The sequence below is a fragment of the Heterodontus francisci genome, chromosome 43, assembly GCF_036365525.1.
Source record: "Heterodontus francisci isolate sHetFra1 chromosome 43, sHetFra1.hap1, whole genome shotgun sequence".
Classification (NCBI taxonomy): domain Eukaryota; kingdom Metazoa; phylum Chordata; class Chondrichthyes; order Heterodontiformes; family Heterodontidae; genus Heterodontus; species Heterodontus francisci.
The window spans coordinates 17,953,611-17,974,334 of NC_090413.1; the positions used below are offsets into that span (position 1 = coordinate 17,953,611).

At 43.3% G+C, this 20,724-nt stretch overlaps 1 protein-coding gene across 7 annotated transcripts in view; it reads left to right on the plus strand.

Annotated features, from left to right (window-relative positions):
* Positions 1 to 20,724, plus strand: part of LOC137355629 (volume-regulated anion channel subunit LRRC8C-like) — a 48,611-nt gene that overhangs the window by 23,172 nt on the left and 4,715 nt on the right. For 5 of the 7 annotated variants that reach the window (XM_068021003.1, XM_068020997.1, XM_068020996.1 and 2 more), the window contains one exon: positions 7,270 to 7,409. In XM_068021003.1, coding sequence (XP_067877104.1) covers positions 7,272 to 7,409 — 138 coding nt within the window. In that variant the 5' untranslated portion in view covers positions 7,270 to 7,271. Of the gene's footprint in view, positions 1 to 7,266; positions 7,410 to 20,724 lie in introns of all 7 variants that reach the window. The other 2 variants (XM_068021002.1, XM_068021000.1) reach the window with 1 other exon arrangement.

Here is a 20,724-nt window from a genome sequence, read left to right on the forward strand (position 1 = left end):
AATGAAAGGGATAGTGAGGTTGAGGCAGAAGGAGACCTGCACAATTCTCAAATTGAACCTCCTCCTATCCGGTTAGCTAATACTGAATTGTTAGGAAGATTGGACGCTATGCTTTCATATTTAGATGCAGAACAATGGGAAGACCTAACAAGACTACTTACAACATTTAAAAGAGTCTGTAGGGATAAGCCAGGATGTACAACCTTAGCCACACATGATGTGGATGTAGGGGATTCCTTTCCTATAAAACAGCATCCTTATCGCTTAAGTCCAGAAAAACAGGCCCAAGTAAAAGCAGAAATCCAATACGTGCTGGAAAACCACCTAATTGAACCCAGTCAAAGCAGCTGGAGTTCCCCAATGGTGTTAGTATCTAAACCTGACAGTTCAACTCACTTCTGCATAGACTACAGAAAGGTTTGTACCTTGCTTGGAAGACTGTATTGACAGAGTGGGCAGTGCCATGTTTCTTACAAAAATAGATTTGTTAAAGGGATGCTGGCACATTCCTTTAACACCCCGAGCTAAAGAAATATTGGCCTTTTTTCACACCAGATGGTCTTTTTCAATGCTGAATGATGCCATTCAGGCTAAAAAATACTCCAGCCACTTTTCGTAGACTAATTAACCAAGTGGTAGCCAGTGTTCCTAACTGTGTCATTTACCTTTATGATGTGCTGGTATACAATGACACTTGGAAGGACCACTCGGAACAACTAGAAGCTCTGTTTAGAAAATTATAATCAGCTGATTTAGTGATAAATCTTTGCCAAAAGTGAATTTGCAAAAGCGAGAGTAACCTACTCGGGCATATAGTAGGGCAAGGACAAGTGTTGCCAAGAATGGCAAAAGTACAAGCATTGTACTTGTACAAGCATTACCCCTAAGACGAAACGAGAAATCATGAGGTTTTTGAGGATATGTGGTTTCTACCGCAAGTATGTACCAACTTTTAGTACTATAGCTGCTCCACTGACAGATTTGCTACAAAAAAAGAAAACCAAGGTAGTGTGGTCAGACGAGTGCCAAGCATGGCTGAGAGCCATTTTGATTAATGATCCAGTGTTGGCTGCTCCAAATTTCACTAAGCCCTTCAAGGTAGCAATTGATGCTAGTGACTGGGGGTCAGTGCAGTCCTGATACAAGACGATGAATCAGGCATAGAAAGGCCAGTAGGATACTTTTCCAGAAAGCTAAATCGCCACCAAAAAAGATATTCAACAGGGTAAAAAGAAATCAAGGCTTATTACTGGCTCTTAAGCATTTTGAAGTCTATGTCTGCCACAACTACAGAGACACTGTTATATACTGATCATAACCCCCTTTGTGGAAAAATTCAAAAATCAGAATTGCCAGACTATTTTGACGGAGTTTACTATTGCAACCTGATCACGTAAAGATTATCTACATTGCGGGAAAAAATAATGTAATTACAGATGCTTTGCTAGGATTTAACTTTGCTTTGAGTTATCTGAGTGCAAAGATGGTACAAAGCCGAACTGTATTAGATACTGGTAAAGAATGAATGAGTATGATTGTGAAAAGATATTTTAATATGGGCAGCACAGTGGCGCAGTGGTTAGCACCACAGCCTCACAGCTCCAGGGACCCGGGTTCGATTCTGGGTACTGCCTGTGCGGAGTTTGCAAGTTCTCCCTGTGACTGCGTGGGTTTTCGCCGGGTGTTCCGGTTTCCTCCCACAGCCAAAGATTTGCAGGTGATAGGTAAATTGGCCGTTGTAAATTGCCCCTAGTGTAGGTAGGTGGTAGGGAATATGGGATTGCTGCAGGGTTAGTATAAACGGGTGGTTGTTGGTCGGCACAGACTCGGTGGGCCGAAGGGCCTGTTTCAGTGCTGTATCTCTAAATAAATAAAATAAAAAAATAAATATTTTTTTCATCTTTTTTCACTCATTGTAATGAAATGCATTTAAAAATGGTGTTTCATTCCTCCAATAATGGAGGTGTTACGACATGTTGGGACGTCATGTTACAGTTGTACATAACGCTGGTTAGGTCGCATTTGGAGTACTGTGTGCAGTTCTGGTCACTGCACTGCAGGAAAGATGTGATTAAGCTAGAGAGGGTGCAGAAAAGATTCACAAGGATCTTGCCTGGTTTGGAGGGCTTGAGTTATAAAGAGAGATTGGATTGGCTGGGTCTGTTTTCCCCGGAACGAAGGAAGCTGAGAGGGGACATGATAGAGGTATATAAAATTATGAGAGGCATAGATAGGGTAGATAGCCAGAGTCTGTTTCCCATGGTAGGGGTGACTAAAACTAGAGGGCATAGATTTAAGGTGAGAGGGAGGAGGTTTAAAGGGGATCAATGGGGTAAATTTTTCACACAAAGAATAGTGGGTATCTGGAATGAGCTGCCTGAGGAGGTGGTGGAGAAAGGAACAGTAGCAACATTTAAGAAGCATCTGGACAGGTACTTGAATGAGCAATGCATAGAAGGATATGGAATTAATGCAGGCAGGTGGGATTAGTATAGATAGGCATTATGGTCGGCATGGACGCGGTGGGCCGAAGGGCCTGTTTCTATGCTGTATGACTCTATGACAGTACTTCCATTTTTGTTAAATTTTGAAGACGTTTAAAACTGGAGGATTCCATTGATGCTGGACTTCGTGTTTTTTTTTAAAAAGAGGTAATCGAAAGGTCTTTTGGACTTGGTTTGTAAACCACCCTTACTGAAAGACACTTGTCTTCCGATAAGTACCCAGCACGGACTTTTGACCTGGGAAAGATGTTTACAGAGAAGTGACAGGTCAAGATTTATAGGGGTCAGGAGATATTGTTTTGGTTTTGCTTTGGACAGGCAGTTGGGTATGGACAGTATTTTGAAAGGAGTTTAAAAACCAACCTGAAGGACAAAACCCAAACTCAGCTTTTTCCAGCACTTTGAAAAGCCTGCCAGTTTTTCCATATCTTTGAGAATCTCTTAGAAGCAAGTGTAAGAAATAGCAAAATTGATGCTGCATTCCTCCTGAAAGGCCTGCTTGAAACCCCTGTTGCCACATTTCTCTTGATACACTGGAAAAACCTGCTGGATAAATCCTTGACACCGCCTGAACGAATTGCTCCAGAAAAGGATCCCAGTGACCTGTCACCGTATACCCGGACGCCAGACAAAAAAAAGACATCTGACATCTTTCCATATCGTCTCTTTTTTCTTCAAGAATTAGCAAGTATTTGGCCAAAGTATTCTGTTTCTGTTTTTTTTTGTAACAGAGCTCTAAAGAGAAAATATCTTTTTTTTGGTTGACCTGTGTGTGTGTGTGTGTAAGGGGCGAAGGATAAAAAGGGAACTTTCATACTTCAATCTGTGTGTTAATGCTTTGCTTCGTTACTGGTTAGGTCTTGTTTAATAATAAACAGGTAATTTTGTTGTTTATTAAAGAAACCTGGTTGGTGTATTTTATTCAGGGATAAAAAGTAGAGTATGTGATTGACCGCATCGGTATCTGGATAAACATTTAAATATATGTTGTGACCTGTGGAGAAGTGGAACTAGAAACAACAGTGCACTTCTCCCACCTTAGTCGTAACAACTGTTTTAAAAGAAATAAAGCCTGTTGCAGTCAAACAAGGAGAGGGACAGGAGGGGAGCCTTTCGATCCCTGCTCACCTGATCGTAACAACCCACATGCATTAACCCAGAATTTGTAAGGTTTTGACGGTAAACTGTCAGTGTTTGCCATCAATACCCGTCTGAATCTGACCACAACTTCAGAATTTAATGCAAAGCTTAGATTAACGGTGGAATCCTGAAGCTATGGTCTACCATTCATTCCCCGCGACAGGCTGTACTGTCAGTGAAATCAATAGATCTGGTGAGAACGTCTCCTTTTCCTCTCTCACATTGCTGTTAGAAACCCCATGAAAAGTTAAAGCCTTGTTCAATGAGGTGTAACTGAGTTTCTAACAGCAATCTGCAATGTAGAAGTTTGTGAGGCTCTTTTTTTTAGGTGTGAATATACTGAATATTGAACAGCAGCAAGTGCAAACCTGAAGAAAAACAACCTGAAAAAAACAGTGGGTGAGACTAAGATGAAATGAAATAAATGCAAAAAAAGATTGTAAAAAATGTAAAAAGGAATGTAAAAAAAAAGGAAGAAAAAATAACTAAAAATGACTAAAAATGAAAGTAAAGTGGGGGGCTGTCATGCTCTGAAATTATTGAACTCAATGTTCAGTCCGGCAGGCTGTAGTGTGCCTAATCGGTAGATGAGATGCTGTTCCTCGAGCTTGCGTTGATGTTCACTGGAACACTGCAGCAATCCCAGGACAGAGATGTGAGCATGAGAGCAGGGGGGAGTGTTGAAATGGCAAGCAACCGGAAGCTCAGGGTCCTGCTTGCGGACTGAGCGGAGATGTTCCGCAAAGCGGTCACCCAGTCTGCGCTTGGTCTCCCCAATGTAGAGGAGACCACACTGTGAGCAGCGAATACAGTATACTACATTGAAAGAAGTACAAGTAAATAGCTGCTTCACCTGAAAGGAGTGTTTGGGGCCTGGGATAGTGAGGAGAGAGGAGGTAAATGGGCAGGTATTACACCTCCTGCAATTGCAAGGGAAGGTGCCCTGGGACGGGGACGAGGTGGTGGGGGTAATGGAGGAGTGGACCAGGGTGTCGCGGAGGGAACGATCCCTTCGGAATGCTGACAGGGGAAGGGAGGGGAAGATGCGACTGGTAGTGGCATCACGCTGGAGGTGGCGAAAATGGCGGAGGATGATCCTTTGGATATGGAGGCTGGTGGGATGAAAAGTGAGGACAAGGGGAACCCTGTCACGGTTCTGGGAGGGAGGGGAAGGGGTGAGGTTAGAGGTGCGGGGAATGGGTCGGACACGGTTGAGGGCCCTGTCAACCACAGTGGGGGGAAATCCTGCACCTTCTCCTTTGTTATCTCTTGCCCAACCCCCACCTCACTTGTTTATAATCTGTGACTTTTCTAATATTTGTCAGTTCCGAAGAAGGGTCACTGACCCGAAACGTTAACTCTGCTTCTCTTTCCACAGATGCTGCCAGACCTGCTGAGTGAATCCAGCACTTCTTGTTTTTGTTTTTTTTAGGGTGTCCTTATATAATTTGTACTGACCACTTTGACGTCATTTGCTCTGAGATAGTTTCCCCGTAGAAGATGGGTTGATAGGTAAATTGGCCATTGTAAAAAAAAAAATTGCCCCTAGTGGTAGGAGAATTGAGGGAAGGTGGGGATGTGAGAGAGAAAATGGGATTAATGTAGGATTAGTATAAATGAGATGGCTTGGCCATGTGAGCCGCATGGAAGATGGCAGGATCCCCAAAGACACATTGTACAGCGAGCTCGCCACTGGTATCAGACCCACCGGCCGTCCATGTCTCCGCTATAAAGACGTCTGCAAACGCGACATGAAATCGTGTGACATTGATCACAAGTCGTGGGAGTCAGTTGCCAGCATTCGACAGAGCTGGCGGGCAGCCATAAAGACAGGGCTAAATTGTGGCGAGTCGAAGAGACTTAGTAGTTGGCAGGAAAAAAGACAGAGGCGCAAGGGGAGAGCCAACTGTGCAACAGCCCCGACAAACAAATTTCTCTGCAGCACCTGTGGAAGAGCCTGTCAATCCAGAATTGGCCTTTATAGCCACTCCAGGCGCTGCTTCACAAACCACTGACCACCTCCAGGCGCGTATCCATTGTCTCTCGAGATAAGGAGGCCCAAAAGAAAGAAAGAAGTATAAATGGGTGGTTGATGGTCGGCGCGGATTCCGTGGGCCGAAGGGCCTGTTTCGGTGCTGTATCTCTTTGACTCTAAGATCTGCTTGGGGATTCTGTAATCATCCAAGCAGGAGACATACCCTGTCCATCTAAGTTGAATTTTCTGGAGGGTGGGTTTCATGCTTTTGAGTTCAGCAAGATGGAGGACCTTATTGTTTGTAATTTTGTCCTGCCATCGATTTCTCATGATGGACTTAACATTAAACTGTAGATGAACAGTACTCCGGATAAAGTGTATATAGTAATTAGAAACTTTTACTTGAAGTATCAAAACAAAACAAACATATTTTGCCTGTGCTAATCTTCAATATGAAACTGATGCTGAAACATGGTCTCTCACTTCTTCTTTGGCAAACTGCAAAGATGGAAATGCTGATTAGCCTGAATCTCTGCTGGCTTCAGACTGACAGACTATCTGACTACAATCCCACCAGGATATAGCACAAATTCCTCAGAATAAATCCTGGAATGAAGAACATTAACCATGCATTTCTCCATCTCTAGAAGCTACAAATCAAACATTTACTTCAAAACCATCCCAAGGTGTTAATAATCATGTCAGATGTTTGAATTAAATGGAATGGATCAACTTGTGACTGCAGGAAACTACCACATCTCCAGTCAGCTGACAGAGACAATTACTTGACAAAATAGCACTAATATATCTGCACATAACAGACAGTAGCATATTTAATTACCCTTTGTCTCACAGGACCAAGCAACAAGCACATATCAATGCGTTCAATGTTCCTTACCATAATATATATTCTCTACAGCTTGCGAAAGCAGCTAGCACTACTCAAATAACCCTTTATGTGCTGTGACCAGCAAGAAAAAAATCTAATAAATAATTCTTTATGGACAAAAAGGCTTTGTTAATTAGAATCAGAGGTATGGCTTATTGAGGTACTTTGCTGTAGAAGAAATATTTTCAAATATCAGTTGATCCTTGTACTAGTAAAATACATGCTGATGGATTTATGTAAAAAAGATACTGCGTTACCCTATTGTTGAGCTTATACGGGAGTAGCTGAGCCAAACAGACCAATAAGCTCACAGTTTCAATATTCGTTCTGTCCTGTTAATTTATCTCAGCGATGGCAGCAGTTTGAGCATCAGAATTAACCTCTGTGCCCTTGAGTAAGGGAGGAAAACGTTGTCCAGTAGACCTGCTCTTGCTCATTATCCAGTGAACACTGCTAGAAGTGCGCACGTGTGGGGGCAGATGAGGATAGAATTAGGCTTAGCTGTGTTGTCGTCTGCTATTGAAAAGCCTGGCACTGCTCAGTGTCAAGGTTCGCGCTTGGAGAAGTTATTAGGAGGCGCTTTTGGAACTGTACACCAGCTAGGAATTCAGGAGCAGAAAAAAGTGGTGAGGAAGATGAAAATGCATATTCCATTAAATGGGACAGTGTCACTTCCGTTGCGGACTCAATTAGACTGCGTGAACTGTAATCAATTTTGTGTTTTTTGGACTTTGTAACATGTTATCTTTTCATCTTAGTAGAAATGATTCCAGTGACAGAATTATCGTATTTTGGAGAACAAGACCCAGCATTCAAAATCCTGAAGCCCTGGTGGGATGTATTTGCAGAGTATCTGACCCTTCTAATGGTTTTAGTGTCGATGTTTGGAGGAGCACTGCAGGTAAAAAGAGAAAAAAAGCCTTTATGATGATGGAATATAATTATAGTTGAACAACCCTTTAAACCTGTTAAGGTCACGAATGCATTAGAATCTGTCCCCTCAGTTCTTAGTTTTTAAATTATGCCATTTTGGAAGGGAATGATAAGGATTGGTGTAGGAATTACCCAATGTCACCCACAATTTTCTGTCCTCCTCTTCTGAAGGAGTTGAATCATACTTGGGCTTGGTTCAAAGGGTATATGGCCCAAATAGCTTCAACTCCTGAGGTGTCAGTGTATAGGTGTGGCTTAGTGATAGCACTCTTACCTCTGACTCAGAAGGATGTGCATTCAAATCCCACTCCAAGACATAAGCATAAAAAATCCAGGCAGGTGCTCCAGTGTAGTACTGAGGGAATGCTATACTTTTGGAAGTTTTGTTTTTTAGATGAAACATTAAACTGAGGCTCAGTCTGTCCTCTCAGGTGGATGCAAAAAAGTCCCAGGGCGCTTCTGGGAGAAGAGCAGGGGAGTTATCCCAGGTGTCCTGGACAATATTTATCCCTCAATCAACATCACTAAAACAGATTATCTAATTATCATCACATTGCTGTTTGTGGGAGATTGCTGTGTGCAAATTAGCTGCTGCATTTCCTACATTCCAACAGTGCCTACACATCAAAAGTACTTCATTAATTGTAAAGCGCTTCAGGACGCCCTATGGACATGAAGGGTGCTGACAATGCAAGTCTTTTTCCTTTTTTACTTGTGGATGAACTAAAGCAATTAATATTGTTAGGCTTGCTATTGGGCAGAGAGGTTTATCCCAGCTGATCCCTATCCTACCATTCAGCAATGTTTTCTGGTCTTAGGTAAGTCTTCTTTTTCTTCTTTGGCCTCCTTATCTCGAGAGACAATGAGTAAGCGCCTGGAGGTGGTCAGTGGTGTGTGGAGCAGCGCCTGGAGTGGCTATAAAGGCCAATTCTAGAGTGACAGACTCTTCCACAGGTGCTGCAGAAAAATTTGTTTGTCAGGGCTGTTACACAGTTGGCTCTCCCCTTGCGCTTCTGTCTTTTTTCCTGCCAACTGCTAAGTCTCTTCGACTCGTCACACTTTAGCCCCGCCTTTATGGCTGCCCGCCAGCTCTGGCGAACGCTGGCAACTGACTCCCACGACTTGTGATCAATGTCACAGGACTTCATGTCGCGTTTGCAGACGTCTTTAAAGCAGAGACATGGACGGCCGGTGGGTCTGATACCAGTGGCGAGCTCGCTGTACAATATGTCTTTGGGGATCCTGCCATCTTCCATGCGGCTCACATGGCCAAGCCATCTCAAGCGCCGCTGACTCAGTAGGGTGAATAAGCTGGGGGTGTTGGCCGCCTCGAGGACTTCTGTGTTAGAGATACGGTCCTGCCACCTGATGCCAAGTATTCTCCGGAGGCAGCGAAGATAGAATGAATTGAGACGTCCTTCTTGGCTGACATACGTTGTCCAGGCCTCGCTGCCATAGAGCAAGGTACTGAGGACACACACTGCAGTGTGTGTTCCTAAAGGGAGTAAGAGTGCACTTAGCTGAACAAAAAAAAAAGTAGCAGAGTGTATAGCTGAGCCATACCGAGTGGGAAGGATCAGTCCCAGTTCTGCGCTGACTTCGCTGATCTCAGCTAGGATTGCCAAAAATTGGCCTTAGTGTCTCTGGGCCACAAATGATGAAAATTGACTTCTACTCCTGATCGCTATCCAATGACCTCTCTACTGGGCAGCCAATGTCTGTGCAGGACAGGATCAGGCTTGACCTGGATGCCCCAATTACCATGCACTGTTCAACCTCATATGAAGGGTTAATTCTGTAAGTTATCGATGTTTTGGAGACACAATGCATAGACTTCTAATGCACAATATCATAGGGTGATAATATTTGATTCTGCACAATCCATTGTTTGAATTCCTGCCCTCAGTTATGGTCAAATGTTAAGTAGGGCTTAAAGACATAAAGAACTTACATTTAAGTAGCATCTTATAATGTCTTCAGGACGTTTCAAAACATATAAAATCCACAGGATTACTTTTAAAGGAAGTATAGCCACTGTCATGTAGATAAAAATCACATCCAATTTGCATACAGCAAAGTACTACAATAACAATTTGCATCTACATAGCACCTTTAATATAGAAAAGGGCGTGTCGCAGGGGGAAAAGTTGTGAAAAAAAAGGCATGGACGTCAACTCATGGTGGGAGACTTAGAGGTGATCAAAAATGTGGTTGCAAAAATAGGATTTAAATAATGCTTAAAGTTGGGGAGAAAAGAAAAAAGGTTTCCAGACAGCAGGACTGAAGGTTCTGCCACTACTGGTGGGCAAAGGGACAAATAGTAAGCAAGACAAATTACTGTTTAATATCTTTTTGGTTAGCAAGGAAATGGGAAGTACATCAGGAGAATTTCCTGCCCCTGATCAAATAGTGCCATGGGATCTTTCATGTCCACCTTGAGTGGACCTTGATTTAACATCTCATCCATGAGATGGCACCTACACTGGACTGTAAGCCTAAATTATGCTCAAATCCTAGAATAAAACATAAACCAATAACCTCCTTACTCACAGGTGGGTGTTTCCAAATGGGTGCTTTTCCCACAGGAAAAGAACCAAAGTGATTCTAATTCTTTACCATCTGCCTACCTCTCAGAGTGGATAATTTCTGAGTAGCGTTGGTGAAAGCCCAGAAAAAACACATTCTGTAAGGAAAGGCAGAAAGTACCTGCAAATAGGTTATCTGAAATTTGTCTAATGTAAAGCCTAAAGGAAACACCATTTGTTTTCCCATCATTCATGACTACAGTTGCTGTCTCAGCAATATTTGTAAACAAGGAATACAACCAGGCTTGCATAATGTTTTATCTTGGTCTTTGAGCACTGCAGTAGGATGATGCCAAACACAACCCTTTTAGACTCCTTGCAGGGCCAGGACACTTATTGCTAGTGACCCTGATACTTGAGGCCAGTATGTGTATAAACCTCCCTAGTCACACACTCGAATCATCCATCGTTCACATCACCTCTCCTATCTGCTGGACATCATGTTTTACTTTTTATAGCATGTTGAAGCTCAGCCCTCTTGTGCATTAATTCTCCCATATGGTATTTAGTTGTGTTTTGAATAATTCTTAATGTTTTTGCCTTTATTTATTTGGCAGGTTATAACAAATGTTTGTCACTCTGAGTAAATAAATTTTAAATTACTTCCATTTTTCTATTCATATGTTCTAGTTCTTTTTCAGTGTACTTTAAACTAATAATTTCCTTTTGCTTTATCTATATCATTTTAAAATTTACACTTTATACCATTTAATGTTTTACATACTGTAATGAGATTTCCCTTTAACTATCACCTTTCTACACTGTAGATCCATTTGGATCACATAGCATGCGTGTATCATTGCACCTGGCTGGATACACCCTGTTTCTGCTTCTGTTTCTTCAAATAGAGAAGACCAGGAAACAATGGAATTTTATTCCAATTATGTCACGGTCTCCAAACATGAAGGTTATTCCCTTCATTCTGTGCCCAGTTCTCCTTATGATCTGGAGTGTAATGTTTCCTTTAAATGTGGAACTATAGATACTTGCAGGACACTCACTGTTCTCAGTCCAATGCCAGCTGCTATTTTGATGGCGCTGGATTTGAGACTGTTTGCAATGTGGCAGCTAAACATTCACATCCAGCAGTGTTTGAATTGTTTACCCGTGTAATAGTTGCTAAGAACAGACCAGGCACCCTCTCCAGTTGGAGAGCCCACCTGTAGGTCACATGGATCCAATGGCTTATAAAGAAGCTTCAGCAGAAGTGAGAGGATTGCTCTGTGTACCCCAGCAAGGCACAGCATACATCCGAGCCACAGCACGAAGATCCTCATGTTCTTTGTTTTAAAAGGTATAAATCTACAAAAGATCTCAATCATTTGTAAGATTTGATTTGGGGATCACAGATTACTCAAAACAGTCGAGGGGTTACAAGCAGTGTATTGAGAAGTGACGTAGTAATATTTCACATTTAACACATAATCAGAATAAGTAAACATACAATAGATTGGATGGACGGAATGAAATAGCTTGGTCTCGGTGGTCCGCAGCAATGGCTTTTTCTACTTCGATGTCTCTCACGATGGTTGAGGTGTTAAGCCGAAACTAGCATGTATCTACCTTGGGGAGCATCCTCCGTCTGCTGCTTGGGTGCCCATTTATATACCTTATTTCATGGTGAATATTTCATGCCAATTACAATTACATTTTATTCAATTAAATTTTCCCACACAAATGTCTAATTGACCGGTGATGGTATCCAAGGTACTATTCCTACTCCTATTCCAGCCCCTGTTTCATGAGGTCACCCTTCTGCTTATCTTTTGTAAGGACATCTTGTTAACTTTACTTCAAATAGTTGTTTAGATATGTGGCTTGAGATCCCATCTTAGCAAGCCCGGAATGCTTATTCAAAGGCCTGTACTTAAAATTAAATCCGTGTCAGAGATAACAGGCTTTGTGAAAAACCCTGTTCTGTGTGTGTGTGTGTGTGTCTGTCTGTCTGTTTTTGTGTGTCAGCTCTGGCAGGCTGGAGAATTTCTTCAAAAGAAAAAAGCTATTGCTATAATGCTACCACTTGATCTAGAACTAATATTTTTGGTAATTCTATAACACCCTATCAATTACCATAGCTTTACAGTTTCCCATCTTGAGAAGGAAATATCTTTATTGATTTCTCACAATTTGGGTAATCTAGCTGTTTCTAAGTTATAAGCTTGTTTCCCTAATTTCTTAATCAGACACCGTAGGTAACATACCAAGATTATCAGAATCATCAGTACAAACTCTTGAACTACTACTACTAAAAAGGCAAACATCCTTAACTAGGGAGTTTGGCTAATGTAGACTGACTCATACTAGACAAACTCTCCTAGCCTCTGGATTTCTCATTACTTCATTTAGTTGGTCCATCATAACCAGATGTGCAGGTTTTGCTCAAAATCGATCTCGGGCTTAAGCACAACGGGCTAATCGGGTGGCCAAATTGGGCTACAGACTTAAGGGCTTTATTTTGCATAGCAATATTGATTCTTAGTTCTGTGATATTATGTAATGAAACAGGGAGCAGAACATGACTTCCTATCGTAATTGGGTAGATTTAAAACAGAAGGTAGGATCTTGAATGGGATATCGCTTGTTCCCATGTTTCATTGTCCTGTGTTACGACCAAGGTGGGAGCAGTGCACTGTCTTTTCTAGTTCCACTTCTGCACAGGTCACAACATATATTTAAATGTTACCAATTACAAGGAATAAAATACACCAACCAGGTTTCTTTAACAAACACCAAATAATCAGTTTATTATGAAACAAGACTTAACCAGTAATGAAGCAAAGCATTAACACACAGATTGAAATATGAAAGTTCCTTTTTAAATCCCCCAATTACACTCACAAACTGGAAAAAAACAGAAATTCTCTCTGCAGAGGTCTGTTACAAAAAACGACGACTTTGGCCAAATACTTGCTCTTTCTTGATGAAAAAAAAGAGGTGTGGAAGGAAGTCAATTGTCCCTTTTTTGGTCAGGCATCAGGTATCCAGAAATGGGTTACTTTTTTATTCATTCATGGGATGTGGGCATCACTGGCCAAGCCAGCATTTATTGCCCATCCCTAATTGCCCTTGAGAAGGTGGTGGTGAGCTGCCTTCTTGAACCGCTGCAGTCCATGTGAGGAAGGGAGTTCCAGGATTTTGACCCAGCGACAGTGAAGGAACGGCAATATAGTTCCAAGTCAGGATGGTGTGTGACTTGGACAGGAACTTGCAGGTGGTGATTTTCCCATGCATCTGCTGCTCTTGTCCTTCGAGGTGGTAGAGGTCACAGGTTTGGAAGGTGCTGTCTAAGGAGCCTTGGTGCGTTGCTGCAGTGCATATTGTAGATTTATTTATTTTATTTATTTAGAGATACAGCACTGAAACAGGCCCTTCGGCCCACTGAGTCTGTGCCGACCAACAACCACCCATTTATGCTAACCCTACAGTAATCCCATATTCACTACCACCTACCTACACTAGGGGCAATTTACAACGGCCAACATACCTATCACCTGCAAGTCTTTGGCTGTGGGAGGAAACCGGAGCACCCGGCGAAAACCCACACGGTCACAGGGAGAACTTGCAAACTCCGCACAGGCAGTACCCAGAATTGAACCCGGGTCCCTGGGGTTGTGAGGCTGTGGTGCTAACCACTGCGCCACTGTGCAAATGGTACATATTGCTGCCACTGTGCGTCAGTGGTGGAGGGAGTGAATGTTTGTAGATGGTGTGCCAATCAAGCGGGCTGCTTTGTCCTGGATGGTGTCGAGCTTCGAGTGTTGTTGGAGCTGCACCCATCCAGGCAAGTGGAGAGTATTCCATCACACTCCTGACTTGTGCCTTGTAGATGGTGGACAGGCTTTGGGGAGTCAGGAGGTGAGTTACTCGCCGCAGGATTCCTAGCCTCTGACCTGCTCTTGTAGCCACGGTATTTATATGGCTACTCCAGTTCAGTTTCTGGTCAATGGTAACACCCAGGATGTTGATAGTCGGGGATTCAGCAATGGTAATGCCATTGAATGTCAAGGAGAGATGGTTAGATTCTCTCTTGTTGGAGATAGTTATTGCCTGGCACTTGTGTGGCACAAATGTTACTTGCCACTTATCAGTCCAAGCTTGGATATTGTCCAGGTCTTACTGCATTTCTACACAGACTGCTTCAGTATTTGAGGAGTCGCGAATGGTGCTGAACATTGTGCAATCATCAGCAAACATCCCCACTTCTGACCTTATGATTGAAGGAAGGTCATTGATGAAGCAACTGAAGATGGTTGGGCCTAGGACACTACCCTGAGGAACTCCTGCAGTGATGTCCTGGAGCTGAGATGATTGACCTCCAACAACCACAGCCATCTTCCTTTGCGCTAGGTATGACTCTAACCAGCAGAGAGTTTTCCCCCTGATTCCCATTGACTCCAGTTTTGCTAGGGCTCCTTGATGCCATACTCGGTCAAATACTGCCTTGATGTTAAGGGCAGTCACTCTCACCTCACCTCTTGAGTTCAGCTGTTTTGTCCATGTTTGAACCAAGGCTGTAATGAGGTCAGGTGCTGAGTGGCCCTGTTGGAACCCAAACTGGGTATCACTGAGCAGGTTGTTGCTAAGCCAGTGCTGCTTGATGGCACTGTTGATGACATCTTCCGTCACTTTGCTGATTGAGAGAAGACTGATAGGGTGGTAATTGACCAGGTTGGACTTGTCCTGCTTTTTGTGTACAGGACATACCTGCGCAATTTTCCACATTACCAGGTAGATGCCAGTGTTGTAGCTGTACTGGAACAGCTTGGCTAGGGCTGCGGCAAGTTCTGGAGCACGTCTTCAGTACTATTGCCGGAATATTGTCAGGACCCATAGCCTTTGCAGTATCCAGTGCCTTCAGTCGTTTCTTGATGTCACGCGGAGTGAATCGAATTGGCTGAAGACTGGCATCTGCGATTCTGGGGATTTCAGGAGGGGGCCGAGATGGATCATCAACTTGGCACTTCTGGCTGAAGATTGTTGCAAATGCTTCAGCCTTATCTTTTGCACTGATGTGCTGGGCCCCCCCCCCACCATCATTAAGGATATTTGTGGAGCTACCTCCTCCAGTTAGTTATTTAATTGTCCACCACCATTCACGACTGGATGTGGCCGGACTGCAGAGCTTAGATCTGATCCATTGGTTATGGGATCGCTTGGCTCTGTCTATTGCATAGCTTATGCAGTTTGGCATGCAAGTAGTCCTGGGTTGTAGCTTCATCAGGTTGACACCTCATTTTGAGGTATGCCTGGTGCTGCTCCTGGCATGCCCTCCTGCACTCTTCGTTGAACCAGGGTTGATCTCCTGGCTTGATGGTAATGGTAGAGTGGGGGATATGCCAGGCCATGAGGTTACAGATTGTGGTCGAGTACAATTCTGCTGATGGCACACAGCGCCTCATGGATGCCCAGTTTTGCATTGCTGGATCTGTTCAAAATCTATCTCATTTAGCACGGCGATAGTGCCACACTATCACTGGGATCTTTTCAGAAGCAGTCCATTCTGGAGATGTCGAGAATTATTTTAGTAGGCTATCTAGGAGAAATGTGGCATCAGGGTTTTCTGCCAGTACATACTTGAATCACAGGATTTTTTTCCCAGCTTCTCGGGAGCTGTGCACCATCAGGGATTTTAGCTCTCCCACACAAGATCTTTGCAGGCTTTCTTCAAAGAGTTAGAGAAAGGTGAGCTGGGTGATTTATTTTTCCTTGGCAGGAAAAGCACCCAACTAAACTGAAAACAATATCTTAAACCCCAAACAGAGAGTCGACCTCGTGACCTCCATAAACCTTGACCTGTGGCTTCTCTGTAGCCATTTTTCCCCTGGTCACCAAGGGTTCTCTTGTTTACTGAGCCCAAAGCACATGACTTCCAGCACAGGTGGTTTTTCAAACAACATCCTAAGTGTCCTTTTGGTGAACTTGGTAAAAAAAAACACAAAAACACATCCATGGAATCTTTTCAGTATTAACACAAGTCCTCAAAAATATTTTAAAAAATGGAAGCACTTTCATAACACCCGACACTAGTCGTAATGCAGTATTTTCCGTTCTGAAGGTATGCATATGTTGCGCTATTTCCTCCCTACTTCTGCATACTAATGTCACGGGTGGGTGATTCTGAATCCCAGGTGAAGCCACAGGCTGGCCTTCCTGGATTCCCTACATCACAAAGGACATAAATAAGCACCTCCTCTGTCGGAGCAACACTCAAGTGTTTGGGCTACCCCAAGTCTGATTCTGGCTGATCAAGATTGGGGGAGGAGCTTCATATGATATATGAACATCCTGGTCTATAGTCTCTATGGACTCCACCTTGAATACTTCCCAGTCATCCTCTGCTTGAAAATGAGATAGCCACAGGACTATCGGTACCATGCCACCCTGAACTCTGCTCCCCTTCAAGTAGAACAACACATGCGGTCTGGCCGCTATTGTCATTATAACCCGTGAACCATCTGCTAATCATGCTTTCATTAATGAAGGATAGGAGCCAATTGTTCTCTATATTGCTAAGCTCACACATTATCTGATCAAGCATGTAACTCCCATAGATGGAACAAGCGATTGCTTTCGATATGTTCTTTTCCAATCCCCCTTATCGTTAATCACCTCATCAATCATTTTCTTTATTTGCTGGAATACCTTTACCTCATTCCTATGTCAGGAGGTTTTGGCACAGTTCCTGAGTCACATCCTGCCCTTCTTTGTTTGTCCCAGACAGGATCCCTTTTCGTTGTTTCCTCATTGCTTCATCATGTTCCCACATGTTCTTTATGTCAGCCCAATTCCAGGCGGCAGTTCTTGCTGATGCTCCCATCCCAATCCATTCCCCTAATCCCTTTTTCTTTCTTCGGCCATTTTCAGCCCTTGTTATGTTTACTTTTGTTAGTGTGTCCTTCTCATTCCATAATCCCCAACTGTCTTGTGCAATGATTCTTTGCTAGAAAATCCTTCACCTTTTCTACTAGCTTATCATAGCTTGATATCCTGTGGGAGGGGAATGTTACCGAAGTTGAGTATGATGGACACTCTCTCGTATCTCATTTCTTTCTGTAGTCGCCCGTGAGTGTGGGTGACCACTATTCCATAGGGTTCGGTGCTGGGGCCTCAATCTTTTACGATTTATATAAATGACTTGGATGAAGGGACTGAAGGTGTGGTTGCTATATGTGTCATCAGCAAAAAGATAGGTAGGAAAGTAAGTTGTGAAGAGGATATAAGGAGGCTACAAAGGGATATAGATAAGTGAGTGGGCAAAGATCTGGCAAATGGAGTATAATGTGGGAAAATGTGAAATTGTCCAATTTGGCAGGAAGAATTAAAAAGAAGCATATTATCTAAATGGTGAGAGATTGCAGAGCTCTGAGATGCAGAGGGAACTGGGTGTCCTAGTGCATGAATTGTAAAAGGTTAGTATGCAGGTTCAGCAAGTAATTAGGAAAGCTAATAGAATGTTATTGTTTATTGCGAGGGGAATTTAATACAAAAGTAGGGAGGTTATGCTTCAGTTATACAGGGCATTGGTGAGACCACATCTGGAGTACTGTGTACAGTATTGGTCTCCTTATTTAAGGAAGGATGTAAAGGCTTTGGAAGCAGTTCCGAAAAGGTTTACTAGACTAAAACGTGGAATGGGTGTTTTTATTTATTCATTCATGGGATGTGGGCGTCACTGGCTATGCCAACATTTATTGCCCATCCCTAATTGCCCTTGAGAAGGTGGTGGTGAGCTGCCTTCTTGAACAGCTGCAGTCCATGTGAGGTAGGTACACCCACAGTGCTGTGAGGAAGGGAGTTCCAGGATTTTGACCCAGCAACAGTGAAGGAACGGCGATATAGTTCCAAGTCAGGATGGTGTGTGACTTGGATGGGAACTTGCAGGTGGTGGTGATCCCATGCATCTGCTGCTCTTGTCCTTCGAGGTGGTAGAGGTCGCGGGTTTGGAAGGTGCTGTCTAAGGAACCTTGGTGCATTGCTGCAGTGCATCTTGTAGATGGTACACACTGCTGCCACTGTGCGTCGATGGTGGAGGGAGTGAATGTTTGTGCATGGTGTGCCAATCAAGCGGGCTGCTTTGTTCTGGATGGTGTAGAGCTTCTTGAGTGTTGTTGGAGTTGCACGCATCCAGTCAAGTGGAGAGTATTCCATCACACTCCTGACTTGTGCCTTGTAGATGGTGGACAGGCTTTGCAGAGTCAGGAGGTGAGTTACTCGCCACAGGATTCCTAGCCTCTGACCTGCTCTTGTAGCCACGATATTTATATGGCTACTCCAGTTCAGTTTCTGGTCAGTGGTAGCTCCTAGGATGTTGATAGTCGGGGATTCAGTGATGGTAATGCCATTGAATGTCAAGGGGAGATGATTAGATTCTCTCTTGTTGGAGATGGTTATTGCCTGGCACTTGTGTGGCGCAAATGTTACTTGCCACTTATCAGCCCAAGCCTGGATATTGTCCAGGTCTTGCTGCATTTCTACACAGACTGCTTCAGTATTTGAGGAGTCGCGAATGGTGCTGAACATTGTGCAATCATCAGCGAACATCCCACTTCTGACCTTACGATTGAAGGATGTGTTTTCTTATGAGGAAAGGTTGGACAGGCTAGGCATGTATCTGCTGGAGTTTAGGAGAGTGAGAGGCGACTTCATTGAAACATATAAGATCCTGACAGGGTGGATGTGGAAAGGATGTTTCCCCTTGTGGGAGAATCCAGAACTAGGGATCACTGTTTGTTTAAAAATAAGGGGTCGTCCATTTAAGACACAGATGAGGAGAAATTTTTTCTCAGTGAGTCGTGAGTCTTTGGAACTGTCTTCTTCAAAAGGCAGTGGAAGCAGAGTCTTTGAATATTTTTAAGGCAGAGATGGATAGATTCTTGATAAGCAAGGGGGTGAAAGGTTTTCGGGAGTAGGCAGGAACGTGGCTACGAGGTTACAATCAGATAGCCATGATCTTATTGAATGGCGGAGCAGGCTCGAAGGGCAAAGTGGCCTACTCCTGCTCCTAATTCGTATGTTCGTATCTAATCCACTCACTGGTCCTTTGTGAAGGGCAGTCATCTATCCAAGTGTTATTCCTCCCCTACCTTTTTCTATAACTTAATTTGGTGGATCACTCCTTGCCTTGCACCCATATTGTCTTTACCCAAGGGGTCTGAGTTAAAATCTGGCAGATGGAGTATAATGTGGGAAAATGTGAAGTTGTTCACTTTGGCAAGAAGAATAAAAAAGCAGAGTATTACTTAAATGGAGAACAACTGCAGAATTCCGAGATGCAGGAGTCACAAAAAGTTAGTATGCAGGTACAACAGGTAATAAATAAGGCTAATGGAATGCTATCCTTTATTACGAGAGGAATTGAAAATAAAAATAAGGATGTTAGCTTCAGTTATACAGGGCATTGGTGATACCACATCTCGAATACTGTGTGCAGTTTTGGTCTCCTTATTTAAGGAAGGATGTAAATACATTGGAGGCGGTTCAGAGGAGGTTTACTAGATTGATACCTGGAATGAGCAGGTCATGAGGAAAGGTTGGACAGACTGGGCTTGTTTTCACTCACGTTTAGAAGAGAGGGGAAACTTGATTGAAGTTTATAAGATCCTGAACGGTCTTGACAAGGTGAATGTGGAGAGGATGTTTCCTCTTGTGGGTGAGTCGAGAACTACGGGGCACTGTTTTTAAAATTAGGGGTTGCCCTTTTAGGACAGAGATGAGGAGAAATTTTTTCTCTGAGGGGCGTGCGACTTTGGAACTCTCTGCCTCAGAAGGTGGTGGAGGCGGGGTCATTGAATATTTTTAAGACGGAGGTAGATAGACTCTTGTTAGGCAAGGAAATCAAGGGTTGTCGGGGGTAGATGGGAGTGTGGAATTCAAAACACAAACAGATCAGCCATGGTCTTATTGAATGGTGGAGCAGGCTCGAGGGTAAAACATCCTATCGTTCCTTGATGTCTTTTTCTCATCTTTGGCCAGTTTAATGTGTCCTCACTTTGTCCTAGCTATGGGACCCCTATGCTTTTTGTGGTGATTCTGACCTAATCTAGGAATCCGAACCCAAAATTTTCCTATTCCCTTTTCTCAGTTGGAACCTCGGTGTTACCCTGATGCCATTCTTAGTACATTGGCACGTTTGTCAATGCCGGTTCTTTCTCAGCCACAATAATTACAATGAACAGACATATCACACCCATTCTCTGAGGCCACTCACCAAATGCCGTCTTGATCTTCTTAGTCGTGCTGTGTGGTTTTATCAATGGGCTGTAGAGTCCATCCTCGTTTTATGTCGATGGCCGACCATTGGTTGGATGACACCAATGAGTACTGTCAGTTCTATTGCAAGCTTGAGTGGAGTTATCTTTTGTCAATCTGTAAGCAGAAATTGTGATTTATTCTTTCACCGTTTTCAAATGACTAATGTGGGACCATTTGGGTCTCTTTTTCCCCTTTTTATCTGGGATCTGGACCAAGTACACAGCGGGGCTGGCCCTGTCCGCAATTTGGTAGGGCCCCATCTACTTGGGTTCAAAGGCATGCTTCCTTCTTAAATAGTTTAGGGCCATGACCACATCTCCCACTTGATACTCGTGTCCAATCCTTTTTGTCACTTTTTAAAAAAGTTATTGTTGGCTCTTCCCGGCATGCCGGGTCAAAAACTCATTTGTCTTCCAAATGTGTTCTACCATTGACTGTCCATTTCTG